The following is a 16,004-nucleotide window of genomic DNA, read 5'->3' as shown; positions in this document are numbered from 1 at the left end:
TTGCCCCTGTGCAGAGCACCACGGAGCAGCTTGCAGGCTCGTGGCTTTGATCATTTCCACCAGTTCAATCATCTCTCAAAAAAAGAAGTCCACAAGCGCCGCCCCTTAGCTCCTGTTTGAGCAGAAAGGGATCAGAGACTAACCCAGCCCTTCCCAGGATGTTTCATTAGGCACGAGCCCTGGTGATCCAGAGGGGCTCTCTGCCTTTTTATCACTGTGACGTGTCCCCTGCTTTACCACAGATGTTATAACTCTGGCTCAGAGACATCCTGACTGCGCGGCTTTGATGATGCAGAGCCTGGCACGTCTCCTAAGTAGAAATCGGATGAGTACAGGGTAGTGGTGACATTTCGGCTATTGAGGGATAAAGCCTGGTAAATTTATAGAACTGGGCTTTGGCGGCTTTTCTTTGCCGTCTGGTGCCCTGTATTTAAAGAGGAAGAAGCAACAGACAGTGTGTTTCTGAGTGATTATTGCTCTCATCGGGCGGCGCTCTGGACCAGGAAGCCAAAGCTGAGTAGAGTCATAGAAATGCAGGGCTGGAAGGGACTTTGAGAGCCATCATGTCCAGCCCTCTGCACTGCGGCAGGACCAAATAAACCTGGACCATCCCTGACAGATGTTTGTCCGACCTGTACTTAAAAATCTCTGGCGATATGGATTCCACACCCTCCCTTAGAAGCCTATACCAGAGCTTAACTACCCTTGTAGTTAGAAAGTTTTTCCTAACATCTAATCTAAATCTCTCTTGCTGCAGATTAAGCCCATTGTTTCTTGTCCTACCTTCAGTGGGCACGGAGAACTATTTTAATATAATTCAAATTAAATTGAAAAAGTTACTTTTAATTGGCCACGAAGTGCAACATTCCCTTAGAACTGCACAGCTTGGGTAGCTGTCTGCTAATAGGAGGTGGAGATTATGTATTTAGAGGAGGATAAAAATCAGGGCCACACCCCATCATTTATTAAGTTTTAACACTATGGTTTTGTCATAACATACAGCCAGAGGGAGGCCAGGTTGTAGCTGAGATGGGAGACCAGGAGTCAGGACACCTGGGTTCTATTCCCAGCCCTGCCACTTTGGTCAAGTCTGTTCCCTGTCCGTGACTCAGTCTCCCCATCTGTTTAATGGGGATAATAATGTCTACCTCACAGGAGTGTCTGAGGATTAATTTATGGATACTTGTGAAGTGTCATGAGTTCCCCAAAGACGACATGCTGTCAAAGTGAACAGTATTATCACCAGTGTGGAGGATTTCAGAATCCTCTTGTAATAATTAGGCCTGCAAATTTACTCTAATTGTGAGTTCAACTGAGGGAAAGTGAATAAAACTTTACGAAATGTTCCAATCACACATCACGATAGATGTTGATGGAAGAAGGTACAACAGAAAAGAGACAGAAAAACATAATTAGTCTCCACAAAAACGCCTACCGCTATTATTGAAAGATTGTGTGAAAATCATGCCTGGTAAACGAAAGAACATTCTCCACTGAAAAAACATTCTGCTCGGAGCAGATGATCACAATGGTCTCTTCTGGCCTTGGAATCTATGAAGAGAAGCGTGGGCCTGGAAATCAATAAAGCAAAACTGGTGTGTCGAAAATTAGACCTGATAGGTAGACTAAATAATGAGAGGACGGACTATTCTGCCCATCACTTCTCTTTCGGTGGAGGCACACAGACTGACTGGAGGAGGAGGAGGAAGGCTATCAGACCTCCACACCACATCAGGAACTTTGCCCTGGGACCCAGAAGTCATTGCATCATCATGAAGCCCTGACCTCTACAGGGACACTGAGCCATCACCACCGCATCAGCAAAGACTCCAGCCGGAGACAGGCAAGATCCTGCTCTGTCTCCCCTTCCCTTGCATGCTCCTTTCAGCCCCACTATTTTTCCTCCTGTCCTGTGTCTCTCTATCTGTCTCTGGTGTTTCGGCTTACCACACAGCACCAGCACAGTGAGGCAAGATGGTCCATGCAGCTCTGCTCAGCCTGAGAGGGACCAGCCCAGCCACAAGATGTTCCAGACCGGAAGATGAGCTGGAGCCCAGAGCAACTGCTGTCATGGTTGACTTGTTAACCTAGAGCATTCATCTGGGTGGCTAACCTGCCACCCAACTCAAGATCATCAACAACTCTCCTGTCTCTTCTTCCCCTCACATTTTTCTGTTGGTCAAAAGCAGAAAAAGTGACCATCTGTCACGGCTGGATGGTGGGAGCTAGACCTAGTAGTCGGAACCAGAGGCTGCAAGACAGGAGTCAAGAGTCACCTGGTGCCAGGATACCAGGAGGTGAGAAGCAGCAGATAAACTGGAGAGCAGAACCACAAGGCGGGAACCAGAGGCAGGCAGGGTCAGAGGCAGGTGACAAATTGGAGGTTGGGAACCACAGGTCAGATGCCAGGAAATCAAGCCAAGGACACACACGGTTCACAGCAGGGTGGACCCGGTTCTTTAGACAGTTTCCTGTGCTTGCTGCTGGCTTAAGTAGGGCCAGTGGGCCAATCAGTTGCTCTGGGACTCTGCCAATCAGACCGCGGGACGTAACCTCACACTGGGGCTGGGCTTCGTGTGTCTGAGGTAAGCTAGTCTCAGCAGGCTGCTAGGTAGACGGTTGGAGCATGGCTGCTCCCATCAGCCTTGCAGGCCTGGGTTTGAGACCCAGGGGTCATGACACCATCCTTCACATCTCAGAGCTAAGCAACAAAATAACCCCTCCTACCCAAGGAAATAAAGGACTAATTGATATCCTCTTTTTTAAAAAGAACTTTGATCGGTTTTGGTTACGTTTGTTTTATATAATCATTCCATTTCAGTTTTAAAGGGCTTTGTACTTTGCTTTAGCTCCTTTTCTTTCGTGTAGCCTAACCAATAAATCCCCACAATTTAGCATAAATTTCGTAATGTGTCCTCTAAGTTAGCACAAGTCCTTCCAGCACAGATCATTAACTCACCGTGCAGTGTTGGTGCAAAGTGCAATAGAAATGTAACACATTAGTGGAAGGGTGCAGCAATAGCAATTGCTTATGGAAACTCCCCATACAAGGTGTCCTTCAGTAAGGTATAACCAAGCAGTAAAATGATACTAAGCAAAGGAACGTTTAGGCTGAAAATCAGGAGGGAATATCCTTCAGGAAACTGGCAGCAGTTGATATCACAGGCTGTTCTTTTCTCTAATGTCTATCAGTTATGAACCATTATTATCCTCTCTAGTGCCATACTGACATTTGAATTAACTTTTGCTAGCACCAGCAGAGGGCACTGTTACCCCAAAGACCAACCCCCAGGAGTCTCGTAAACGAGATTGTGCATTGCAGCATCCACCACCTGATCCGGTAACTATGCGAGGCTACATTTTCAGCCGAAAGCTTGTTGAAAATAATGTGAGTTACGTGTCTTATTCTGCTGGAAATTTACCACCTGGGGTATATCTTGGAAGGACGCATATGTGTGGACCTATAATTGTATGCAGCATGTATCCCATCATTCTGAGACCTCTAACTGCTTGGGTTTGCTGCACAGACTCCTTGGGAGGGAACAGAGAATAAATCACAGAGATTTACTGAGATCACCTTCAGATCTTGTTTCCACATTTTAAACTTGATGTCTTTGCTTTTCCATCGTCACAAAATATATCAGATGCCTCTCTCTGGGGCCTCCAGATGCCCATAGTTCTACTGGCCTATTTATCCTGCCTCACCCTTTCTTTTGATGCGTGAGCATTTTTTCATTTTCCTCAATCATCATGGAAAAGGAGAGCCAGTAAATTTTGTGCCGGGCTGGTAAATAAATTTTAATGCCAGTTTTGAAAGGGTTCTTTAATCTTGCATGCTGGGCATAAATACCATATGATCATTTCTGTACGGCCATAGCCTCTCACGCGCTTAAGTAATCTCCAAATATAAAACACCACCCCACTGAACATAAGCCAGAGCACGGGAATGGAGCGGAAAAAGGAGAAAATAAAGTCTAACCGAGTTTGCCAGGAGATGAGAGTTTTATACCACAAGTGCTAGGTTGTTTCAAGACAGAAACCTAAGGATGCCTTTGCAGACGCATCACAAAACCTCATAATGAATTCGAAATAGACACGTGTCAGACAGGCCAAGTAAACGGAATGGTTGACTTAGGCCCACTGTCTCTTTACCTTCCGCACTCGAACGTAGTGCTAGTGACTCACAGTACCACGATGCCTTGGGACATGCCACGAAGGAAGCCAAAAAGTCAGAGCTTCTGAAGTAGCTCTGTAATTTACACAGCTGAGGGTCTGGCCCTGAGGGTCTGGCAGAATGTCATGGGCCATGAAGGGGTAAGGTAGACAGGTCTCAAATGATAGGGTAATCAAAAGAGGTCATTCTTCTCCCTGCTGTGCTTCATTTGATCACTAAGAACTCATTAACAGCAACACCTTGGAGTCTCATTCTTAGAATCTCTCCAGAAGCCAGGATTTTTCCCTGAAATTAACTGCTGAATGCTATTTATTTAGATCATCCCTCAAAATAAAATCCCCATTCAATAATGCTGAAAAACAAAGCAATTTTCCACCTATTGTCACCGTTTCAACGCCTGTCAACAGCAGTAGCTGTATCAAGATGCATTATTACTGAATGGGCTTGCTGCAGAGATGTAGTGTTAAACTTTGAGCCCACGTGTACTGGTGTAAGTCTGGCTTGGTGCCTCTCCTCTTGGACCTCATTAACAGGGAGATCTCTACAAGCAGTGAGCTCAAGTTTCTGGGACAGCTGGATCAGCTGGTTTCACTCTGCAGCAACCCATTACTGGCAAGTCAATGAGCAGGGAAAGCGGCATTCTGCTTTCCTTGGCCATGGTTTGAAGAGCAGTCAGCATGATTCATAGTCTTTGAGGAAGGGGGAGAAGAGGAGGGGGGAGGAAAGAGAGAGAAATAATTCATGGGTCCAAAAACGGCTCAGAAGGCTTCCAATCTCAACCAGGGGGAGACAGATAAAGAGCATCCCATACTCGTAACATCATGTTGTAACATGCTGTCATCAACAGCAGAGCTTGAACCTGGACCTCTGGGTCTAAACACTGCCTGAGCTAAAATAATGCCATTAACAAAGGCTGCAGCAGGCTCATCAACCTCTTGATGCCACGTTGAGTGGGTATAGGTTACACACCATCTTTGAGGAAGGGAGGGAAAGAGATGGGGGAAAAGATCATCCATGGGTCCATAGAAGGCTCACAAGTCCTTCTCTCTCGACCACAGAGACTATGTAAAAATGGCACTTTCAACCCCAATGAGGGCAATGGGTTTGGATCAGTGAGGGCACAACAATGGCCTATGGAATATTTATTATTGCTGATGACACATTAGAACAGGTAGGCTCTCAGGTTGAGTTTGCAAGGCTTGGCAGTTAAGAAAAACCACATCTTTTGATTGGTTAACAGCGCACACATTTGACAGAGGGTCATTAAGAGACAAGGAGTTCCAGGGAGGATGGAGCGAGGCTGTTCTCAGTGGTGGCAGATGACAGAACTAGGAGCAACGGTCTCAAGTTGCAGTGGGGAGGTCTAGGTTGGATATTAGGAAAAAACCTTTTCACTAGGAGGGTGGTGAAACACTGGAATGGGTTACCCAGGGAGGTGGTGGAATCTCCATCTTTAGAGGTTTTTAAGGCCCGACTTGACAAAGCCCTGGGTGGGATGATTTAGTCAGGGTTGGTCCTGCTTTGAGCAGGAGGTTGGACTAGATGACCTCCTGAGGTCTCTTCCAACCCTAATCTTCTATGATTCTATGAACCAGGGGGAGAAATCCATGCTGGTCAGAACCTGCTGGAGTGTGACAAAGGGAAGCCGGGAACTCAAAGCATTCAAGACAAATAAGCTCTAACAGCTTCAACTTGGCTAAAGAAACCCAGCTACTTCGCTGGATGAGAGCTATCAGATATGGCTTTGATTCCACTTTACTGTAGGGCTAGGAATGGAGACTGCAACCGGGGCAGGTGTGAAGAATAGTTTAAAAGCCTGGCCTGATGGGATTTGAGAGCATGAAAGAACACATTTTAATACACCCCCGTTCAACCTCATTGCAAGCCTTATTTAACCCAGCTCGGTCTATGATCGATTCCTCATAGTGACACTGAAATAGCAAAAGATGAACGCCTACCTCCAAGATAAGTTCCTTTTATTCCACTTTGTCACAGCCTGAGCATACCGCTTCCTCCTAGTCTCTGAGTCAGCCAGATCAGGTAGAGAGCAACGAGGTGTCTTCATTAATTTCAGCGTGGCTTCATCTAGATTTCAAAGAAGAACAAAAAAGAGCCTTGAAATACTGTGATGGAAATTGGTCTAACATCTCTGCTTTCAGAGGGTGAAACTGGGTGTTAAAAATATTAATTTCCTTTCCTTAGGATGCTGAGGGAGGACAGGGGAGGGAGAGCATGAGCATTACAGACGCAGCAGCGGCTTCATGCAATGCTTATCAGGCAAATGGTGGCAATGCTGCAGTGATAACGTTCCCCTTAAAACACGCCTGCAGCCATTTCAATCTCTCCCTGACTCAGAAGGGAATGTCTTTTCTTCTCAGGGTTACTGGCATTCACTCTTTGCTCACCACAGGGCTGTCAATAGAGCTGTCGGTTTTTAAAATTGTATCGAGCCACCAAGAGCAGTCTGTAACTTTTATAACACTATTGGGAATGCCCAACATCCACGGATGGGTTAGGGAATGGGAAATACCTTCCTTGCCTAAAGAAATGAAAAACAGCACTAAGGACTCTTCGTCTAGATCTTCTCCAAGTGTCGTTTTCTAACCCACAACCAATCCATCCAGTGCTGTGTGCAGCCTGCCAGCGGAGATGAGTCTGTAATGAGGGGATGTGTCTCCCAGGAGCATTGCTGCTATTAATCAGGTTTTCGTAGTGGATTAGGAAAAGCTATGCAGCTGAGGCTCAGGTCCCACCTCCCCATACACAAACAAGCACACGCTAGAATCATTCTGTTTGCCGACACTGAACGCTCCCGGCAATGCAGCACACAGCATGTGCTCTAGTGTTACTGGATGTTACCAAATAAAAAACCACCTGAAGCAGGATAACAGTAATCGTTAAGAAGTCCTGAAATAAAGACAAAGTCACGTTTTCCAAAATTACAACACTTGGAGCAAAAATGCTGTTGCAGGGTTGGTCTCCTACCATTCCCAAGAATCACCTAGAGGAGCCAATTTGTTAGCAAGGCGGTTAGCAAGCCAGGTAGAATAACAAGTATGGGAGGCCTGTCTGAATGCCTGGGCTAGGCATGGCCCTAACACTGGCTATGTACTATTTCAAAAGAAAGGAAATAGGAAATTGACACCTGCCTTGTCGCCCCAATACCCTGTTCATGATGCACACCCTTTGGCACATGGCACCAGGGGAGCTGATGACAGCACGTTTCTTCCCAGTATGCTACACTAGGGAACTTTTAGTTCTCACCTGCAGGTTTACACAGACCAATTAGTGCACAACATTAGTGCACTTGAGAAATCACACCGTTGTAGAACACATTGCTGCTCTGTGTAGACATGCCCTTAATCTCTTCCTTAATCTGGATTTCCTTCCCCTGACAAAGAGGACAGCATTTGCATACAAATACACCATAATCTTATTATGCTGGAAATTCATTTGCAAGACGCAAATATTCTTTTTGGTAAATTTCTTTATTAGGGGTTGAATAAAATTTTAAAGGGCTGGCTCCACAACCAGCCGAACTCTGCTGATGCACCAATTTACAGATCTGGCCTTAAACCTTCATTCCAAAAAAAAAGAATTTAAATATTTTTATTTAAAACCAAAATCCCAAAACACAAACCCCCAACCGACAAGGAGAATTTTAAAATAGGCTCATAATTTCATACATAAAAAAACCCCTCCAGACCAAAAACCCACCTTGCTCCTGGGCCTCTTGGTGTTTCTGATAAGATGTGAAAGAAAGATAATTACATGTATTTAATTAAAAACTGAAAGCAAGCGTCTCAGTGATGAGCTGATCAGAAACGTGGACAGAGAGCTGTTTAAATGACACAGGTAGCAGCTGCTCAGAGAAGGACTTGCCAAGAGCTACGAAGGCACAGCCTGGACATGGCAAAGGAGGAAAGCCTGCTAATTAACAGGTTCTCCTAACACTCTCTTAAAAAATGGCAGTGAAAGCAAACTGACCGCACCACAGTAAGTCGCTTCTATACATAAGATTATGCAGTTTTCAAGGAACAGAGAATTGTGGGCAGGTGGAATAACTACTACCGCAGAGAGACAAAGAGACTTTAGAAGGGTAATGATGATGCTTCCCCCCTCCTTTTTAAAATGAAAATAACTGAGAAGATTTGTCAGGGCCAAGCAAATGGATTCAGAGAAAATCAGAACTGACTTTGAAAATCCCAGGCCCAGTCTTTTGCGTGTTTATGCCAACCAAACTTCATCGTGGAATCATTTGATGCTCACCCACTCCTAATTCCTCCTAGGGCTGGTTGAACAGTCTGGACAGGAATGCATGTGACAGCCCCCCACATTACAAGAGGGGGGGTTTGGGCAACCTGGACTTGCAAAGGGTTGGCCGGCTCCACAGCAGTGCATGAGACAAACAGGCCAGGAAGAGACTTGCACTTCTGCGGTCTGATCCAACTCCCACTGAACTCAAAGGCTGTTGTTTAATTGACTTGAACAGGGGCTGGTTTAGCTGCCGGGATCCCATCCCTGGAGCTCCGAGAGAAATCCACATGAGGGCTCGGTTTAGTGAACCTTATGATAAGACTGCTTGGGGTGGGAATAAATAAGGTAAGAAAATAATTGGTTTGTTATGTTTTTAAGTAGAGCAACTACTTTTCTTGAAGAGGGAGAAGAACACTAGGACAGATCAGAGTGCTCCGTGTCACAGTATCGAAACAACCACCACCATAATCTTGCACAACTCCTTCCATCTGAGGCTCTCACTTCATAAACATTAACGAATTTAACCTCACCAAGTATTGTTGTGGCATTAGGGAAACCGAGGCACAAAGTAGTTAAGGACTTGCCTCCAGTCACGCAGGGAGTCACCAGGAATAGAATTTCAAACCCCTAAACCCTGTCGTTTTTAACCAGAAGCCCATCTTTCTGCAGCTGCAAATTGCTGTGGCTGAGAGATTGACAACAGCTCTGGCTTTCTTAGCACAGAGAAAAGCCAAAAAAACCTAGCTGTCTTCAAAAATAATTCTCTGCAAACAAGTATAATGAGTGGGAGAGAAAGACAAAAAGAACAGCAGTGAGTCAGTATTTTAGAAACAATCTTTCCACCCTTCTCTTTGTCAAGGATAACAATGGAATATTTCAACATACAGATCTGGGCAATTAATTAGCTATTTTTTCCCTCAATTGGATGAATCCATCAGTGATAAAAACCCCAAACAACCCAGCAGTTCTGATGGTGTCTCCCTTTTTTTAAACATACCAAAGAGCTATTCTAAGCACAAGAAGAACCCCAGGGGCGTGTGGGTCTAGTGAAATAATTGTCCACCTCAGGTTGTTGAAAACACAAGGCAACAAAGCACCTGAGCCTTATAACTGCAAACTGGGCCTTATATTGTTGCACACACATTAGATCTTCCTGTGACCGGCACAGCCAACCTTCTGCAATTCAGTGATACGGGAGAACACAGCCCCACCCCTCTCACCAATCCTATTACAAGACATCTCTGCAGTGAATCATCACAATGAAACAGAAGAAGAAAGTGCTTGTTTCAGACTGACCTAGTACTCCTGTTGCTTCGAGGCCTCCAAACTGTTGCATGGCTGTGATGGCTTTTGCAAGCTCTTCCTGGGTCTGCAGTTGTCCTGTGACAGGGTCTGGAGGAGGCAGGTAGCCAAATTTCGTCAGCCAGTCCTGTAAAGCAAGGAGAAGGGGGAAATAAAAGAAGACAGAATGACAGGATCTGAAGGTCCCGTTGGTTCCGCATGGAGATGCCTTTCCCATTTACATGTTTACACCTGAGTTCCTCATTGAACTTTGTGGTCCGTGTTAATGAATGAATGTGTCAGAATGGAGCTGTATGTATTACTTAAGTAATGGAAGCCAGTGACCTTCGTGCATTCCAATGCTGGCATTCAATTTTCCCATCCGGCTGCAAACTATTTTTGATCATGGCAACAGCAGAATTATAAAACATGGGACTATCCGGTTATCTTTTAGTCTCCCTTTGGACTGTTGGTTGTGAGCAGAGGCCTGTTTGTGGGGAGACTTGCTGAGGATAAAGGGAGTTGGATAACAAAGAGCTGAATTGAACTCACCCCGTTTCTCATTATGAAAAGCTTTTGATGACGCTCTGGGACTTCCAGGTTACATCAGACACCAGGTTAATGTTGCCTGGCTTCAGGTTTCATTTGGCTCAATATGGCCAAGAAACCCCTCTCGCATATACTCTACCCCCACCAACAAACCTTTATGCAGAGCTGACCCTGGAGTGCCACCCCCTCCTCTGGTGCTGGAATTGGCAAGGTAGACCCATTCCTCTCCACATCCGCAGGGCAACCTCTGCCTGCCTAGCCACTCTTCCTTTAGCAGCAGGGTACCCTCAGTCACTCCTCTGAGACTTGCTGCTGCCCTCCCGTTACTGACTTATTCTGGGCTGTCTCAGGCCCACTGCAAGAGAGCCAGGGAAAGCAGGGCACCCTTACCAGGAGGGCACTCTGGGAATGTCTTAAGCCTAGGACAGCGGTAGATTGAAAGTGGAGAGGCAGCAGTGGGACCTGGAATGGACAGATCATCCAAAGAAGATATCTCGGGGATTTGGGGAGTGGCAGGTTAGTACCTCAAACTGTGCAGGTGGGGAAAAGGCCTGGCTCCACTGATTGAAGATGGACATGGATCTTTCACCTGCTCCCTGAAGATGTCTGGAGGTGGGGAGTTGCTAGGAGGTCATGGTGTGGGGGGAGGTGGAGACAGCCCAGTGTTTTTGGTTTAGATGCAATTCACTTGGGTTTGCACTGTTTTGTTCCAAGTTTCGTGATGGGTTTTGGGCTTCAAATGGACCTCAAATCACTAAAACCATGAGAAGAAACGAGCCACTGAGGTACACGGAGACTCAAGCAAACCAAAGCTGGTGGGTTCCACTGAAGAGAGGAGACTAACAGCTCGCATGGTTTTATACCCCACCTTCACCTTACTCTGAGTTAGGGCACAACCCAACTCCTATTAAAGTCAAGGAGAGTTTTCCCAGTGGCATGAGTAGGAGTTGGATCAGGCCCTTAATAGGAGCCAGGTGACAATTTACGAATTGATTACCCATTAGCTAATTTCCAGGCAGCTCTCAGAGTAGCTGCAATCACTCAAGACCCAAAACAGATGAGCCCAAAGCTTAAACAGCACCTGACCCCACAAAGGAAACTCAGGGAGACATGAAATTACAATGGGCTTCCAGGGAAATCAACCCATCACACACTACAAGAGCTTCTCTTCAACTGTCCTAATCAGCTGACAGACAACACGAATGTCTGAACGCTCAAGAAACAAGAATGCCCCCAAAGTGAGATATGAGCAGGGATTGTTTATAATCAGAAAGTGCTTTTTAAGTTTCTTATGAGGTATCAAGAGCCACATGCTTAGCCACCTCTCTGCCAGTGACCTCAGTGTGTGTATTTGGAGTCAAACACACGTTTTTTATAATGCAGAGCAGTATTGCCCATAAGAAATCTAACCACCTCCTCTCTGCCAAATGCCTGGTCATTGCCAAGGAGGCCTTCCATTTACTCCCATTCTTGCCCCCGATCTATGCAGAAAGAGGAGCAGAGAAGAACTTCACTTTGTATTACTGTGAATACGACTCCTGTGTTCTTTAGCAGTATCAAAAGATATACTGATCTACTGAGCCACTAAGGACTGATATTGATCCAGGCTTTTATCTTGGTCAATACACCATTAGCTTATTTTGGTAAGATTAATGCTGAGTCAATATCTGCTTACCACTTATGCCTGACTGCCCTGTTTCCCAACACCCTTCAAGGACAGAGCTTTCTCAAGCCCCTATTGATGCACTGGATTAAGTGGGTTCACATTTACAGCACTCCTCTGCAGATTTTCTTAAGCTTGTTATGAGAGCAACATCCAGCATTTCTTTCAAACAGCAAGGCCTCTGGTTCCACATCTCTCTCTGGCTATTCAGTTATCTCCTCATCCCCTTACATGGTTGGCTACTTTTAGCACGATTGCAAATTATTACAATAGGGAAAATTGCATATGCTGCTTTTTCACATGGTTTCAACGTAGCTCCGCGATTCCATCACTAGCCAAATGGCTAGGAACACAGGAGCTACCAAATCCCTGAGTTAGAGGGCCATAACTCTTATCCCATCTGCTGGTGAATGTGGTCTGAAAGCCAGGCTGAATGCTGCCATCCTGAGATGAGAATCCTGAGAAATTGCCTGCGACATGGAGCCCTACGTCAGCCCATCAACTGCCAGGGACCGTGGGGTTTGATTTGGTTTCTTTCACAGCCATGGAGACAGTGTCATTTATCCTCTAATTGGAGCAGAACCTTTTGTACACTGCAGACCTAATTAATTCAGTTGTACTATACGCCTCCTGGAGAATGCACTGGAAGACAAAAGGCTAAGGAAAGGGAACAAAACTTTGTAGGTTGTGTGTGAAAGAGCTGGAGAAGGGAATTCAGTCCAGCAGAAGCCAATAGTGATTTAGCTATAGCAATAACTGTACTTTATTCATCTCTAAAAAAAGAAAGAGTTAATAATCATCTTGCCCTTCAAAACTTTTAGGACAATAATGGGAGCTCCTGACAGCTAAAAACACTTTATTGATACTGATATTTTCCCTGAAGAGTGACAGACCCACCAAGGACTATCTCAGGGTTTATTCAAAATGCTCAATCTGGATTATTTCATTTCAGACCTCAGGAAAAGCCATTCTACCACCTTTCCTGGCCCCAGCTGCTCTACACTGTGCAGCATCCTACAGTGATTTGTGCTTGAGATGCCCTTGCTGGGGCATTAGATGCCACCAGGTCTTCAGCGTCAAACAGAAGCTGTAATTTCTTCCTTTAGCATTCTTACTTTGTCTAAGGGCAACTGGATTTGGGAGAAACAACAGGAGAAAATTATTGAGATTTTTAAAAAGCTTCCCATCCTCAATCAGGACAAAAATTCAAAAGTTCAAAAATGTTTGCTAACCAAAAAGAGAGTAAATTCGGGTCAAAACATTTCGTTTCAATAATTTTGAAATATTTCATTTTAATTTCGTTAGCTTTAATTTCAAAACAAAAAGTTGTTTGTTTCAAGGCGGAAAATTGGAATTTTTCATGTAGAAAATGTCAAACCAGCATGTTTTGAAAAGCTGAAGTTTTTATTCAAAAACATTTTTCAAGTTGAGAACTTCATTCAAACCAACTCTTTCCCACGAAAAGTTTCCGTTTCAACTAGCTGACATTTTCTGATGAAAAAATGTTTTCTTGAAAAATTCCCAACCAGCTCTGCAACGGACCCCACCATCTGCTCCAAGATGACATGAGAAGAGCATGGCTGACACTTCATCTGCTAAGAGAGGAGGGTGGCTTTGTTATAAAGATCTTGAAGTAGGACTCAGGAGTCTTGACTCTAGTTCCAGGCTCAAGCAAAAATTTCCTGTGTGAGTGTGAGCAAATCATTTACTCTCTCTCGCTATCTCATTTCCCGATCTGCAACAGGGGCATAACAACACTTCCTTTTCTGCCACCTTTTGTCTGTCTTGTCTAGTTAGACTTTAAACTCTTCTGAGCAGAGACTGTCTCTTACCGTGTGTAAGTATAGCACCTAGCACAGCAGCTCCAGGCACTATAATGCAAATAATAATAGAGCACACCATTTATTTTCAAATCTGTCACTATCCAGGGGAGAATCTTTCCCCCCGGTTCCAGGAGTTTACAAAGACAGACAAAAAGATGTGTGGGGGAATGACTGGAAAAGAATCCAGATGATCCAGTTTCATTGCTGATAAAAGATTTAAAGACTCAGCCATTGTTTTCATGCTTGGAAAAGAAAAGAAAAAGTGCCTGTATGGCATAACGTCCAAAGACATTTGTGTTCAGCCGAACCCTCCCTTCTCTAGTGGTTGATAAACACAGCTGTGGGCAAGCTCCTCCTGGCTGTTTCAGCACTGAACAGACAATTGGCATGCAGACTTCCCTGCAAAACGGAGGCATTATGTTTATTGATGGAACATTATATCAGCTACCTACTCATCCCCAAGATGGAGGTGTGAATTACATTCCCACCAGCCAGGGGCCTGCCAGAGCAAAGCTGGGCCTAAGGCGGGGAGGCAGGATATCAAAACATTTGAAATCCTTGAGACAGGAGATTTAGGATTTCTGGCAGGAGAGAGGAAGGGTCGTATATTAACCAGTAGCAAAGAAATGGTGGCGATCAAGGGGAATTATTTGTTTTAGGCTAGAGCCCATGGCCCCCAACTGAGGGTATGTCTGTACTGCATTGTGTGTGTGTTGGAGGGAGGGAGGAGAACCAGATGTTCTGATTTTATAGGGACAGTTTCGATATTTGGGGCTTTGTCTTATACGGGCACCTATTACCCCCCCACCCATCCCGATTCTTCACACTTGCTATCTGGTCACCCTAAGGGAGGGTTTGAGTGATTGCAGCTGGTGCAGACATCGTCACGCTCGCTTTTGCTCAGGTGCTGGTAGCAGTGAGGTTGCAGGAGCATGACTTGCAGCCCCAGCTAGCCGCCTGAGCGATTACGCAGTGTTCTAGGCAGGCATTTTGCAGCTTGTGCTACCCTGGCTTCCCTGCTGCTAGTACCTGAGCTAGCTAGATTAAAGCTAGCACAGGTATGCCTCCATGAGCTACAATCATCCCCCCTCCCCGTGACAGCAGCATAGACATACCCTGAGACTCGGCCCCGGTGTGCTAGGTGCTGTACAAACACAGAGAGAGACAGTTGCTGCTCTTAAGATTTTACAATATGAACACTCCCAATCGGTTTTCTGATTGATCCCAGCTACCGGTCACTGCCACAATGGCAATCACCCTCCCCCTGTTCAGTTATTCATTTCTTCAGGAGCAAATGGGTAAGGACAAAATGTCTTGATGTCAAATTGGGAAATTCAGAATTAATTGGGAAAGAGCTAAAAGGGCACATTACAAACAATGGGGAACCGGGCTTAGAGAGGCTACATTATATTTACAAATATATTTGACAGCAGACCTTTAATTAAAGTGGAATTAAGGCAGAACCCTTATTTTAATTCCTCCTCTGTGTTTTCAGCCTCCGTTTATTTATAGGTGAATGTTTTCCCATCCTCCACTGAGCACAGCACTTCATTAGAATCAGGATTTAGTTTTTGGATTAGAAGTGTCATCTTTTATACCATTTCCTGCTGGGATGCAGTTTAATAAAGCACTTTTACAGCAATGAGTTCAGTATGTTTTTTGAGGGTGGGAGAACGGAGGAAAATGCTATAGTTTTTAAGTGGCTTGATTTAATGTGTTCTTCCTGTACATATCCTGCTGTGGTTGGTGACCACTACATTACAGAAAGATGTTTTAAAGCAACTGCTTTCAAATAGTTTCTTTTTGAGAGGTGACTATATTAACGATGTGACTATGACTTCCGGTTACTCCACAGATCCCTGGGTGCTCCCAGAGTCTGAACCACTCGTTTTACCAACTAAAAACAAGCTTTCATTACTTTTTACTGCTGTTGGTTCTGCAGAGTCAACACAGACATGGAAGAGGGAGATGGAGCACAGCCTAGTTTATGCCTTATCAACAAAGATCCGACTGCAGGATTTCTTTCTTTCCTTCTTTCTTTATTTTTTATGTGCAACCCAGGAAAAGATCCTGCTTGACTCTCAGATCCTTTTACTTGGAAACTGATTTGATCTGGACAGTAAGGAAAGAGAGTATTATTACTTGCATATTACTGCATAGAAACGTCAGACTTGGAGCAGGACTCCATTGTGCCAGGGGCTGTACAACCAGAGAACAAAAGAAAAAAATGACCCCAATAAAGATGACAGTTCATGAG

At 44.9% G+C, this 16,004-nt stretch overlaps 1 protein-coding gene across 7 annotated transcripts in view; it reads right to left on the bottom strand.

The window, feature by feature from the left end:
• The window catches only part of MMP17 (matrix metallopeptidase 17), a 108,987-nt gene that overhangs the window by 29,440 nt on the left and 63,543 nt on the right, over positions 1 to 16,004 (bottom strand). For 3 of the 7 annotated variants that reach the window (XM_067539767.1, XM_067539770.1, XM_067539773.1), the window contains 2 exons: positions 9,728 to 9,860; positions 6,133 to 6,259 (listed from right to left, as the gene is read on the bottom strand). In XM_067539767.1, coding sequence (XP_067395868.1) covers positions 6,133 to 6,259; positions 9,728 to 9,860 — 260 coding nt within the window. Of the gene's footprint in view, positions 1 to 6,132; positions 6,260 to 9,727; positions 9,861 to 10,264; positions 10,338 to 10,414; positions 10,502 to 10,651; positions 10,720 to 10,785; positions 11,180 to 16,004 lie in introns of those variants that run through there. The other 4 variants (XM_067539768.1, XM_067539771.1, XM_067539772.1 and 1 more) reach the window with 4 other exon arrangements.

Source organism: Emydura macquarii, unplaced genomic scaffold (assembly GCF_026122565.2).
Source record: "Emydura macquarii macquarii isolate MOO-44397 ecotype Brisbane River unplaced genomic scaffold, CSIRO-AGI_Emac_v2 contig_554, whole genome shotgun sequence".
NCBI lineage: Eukaryota > Metazoa > Chordata > Testudines > Chelidae > Emydura > Emydura macquarii.
Note: the sequence above shows the minus strand (reverse complement) of the source record. Positions and strands in the feature narration are given on the sequence as shown.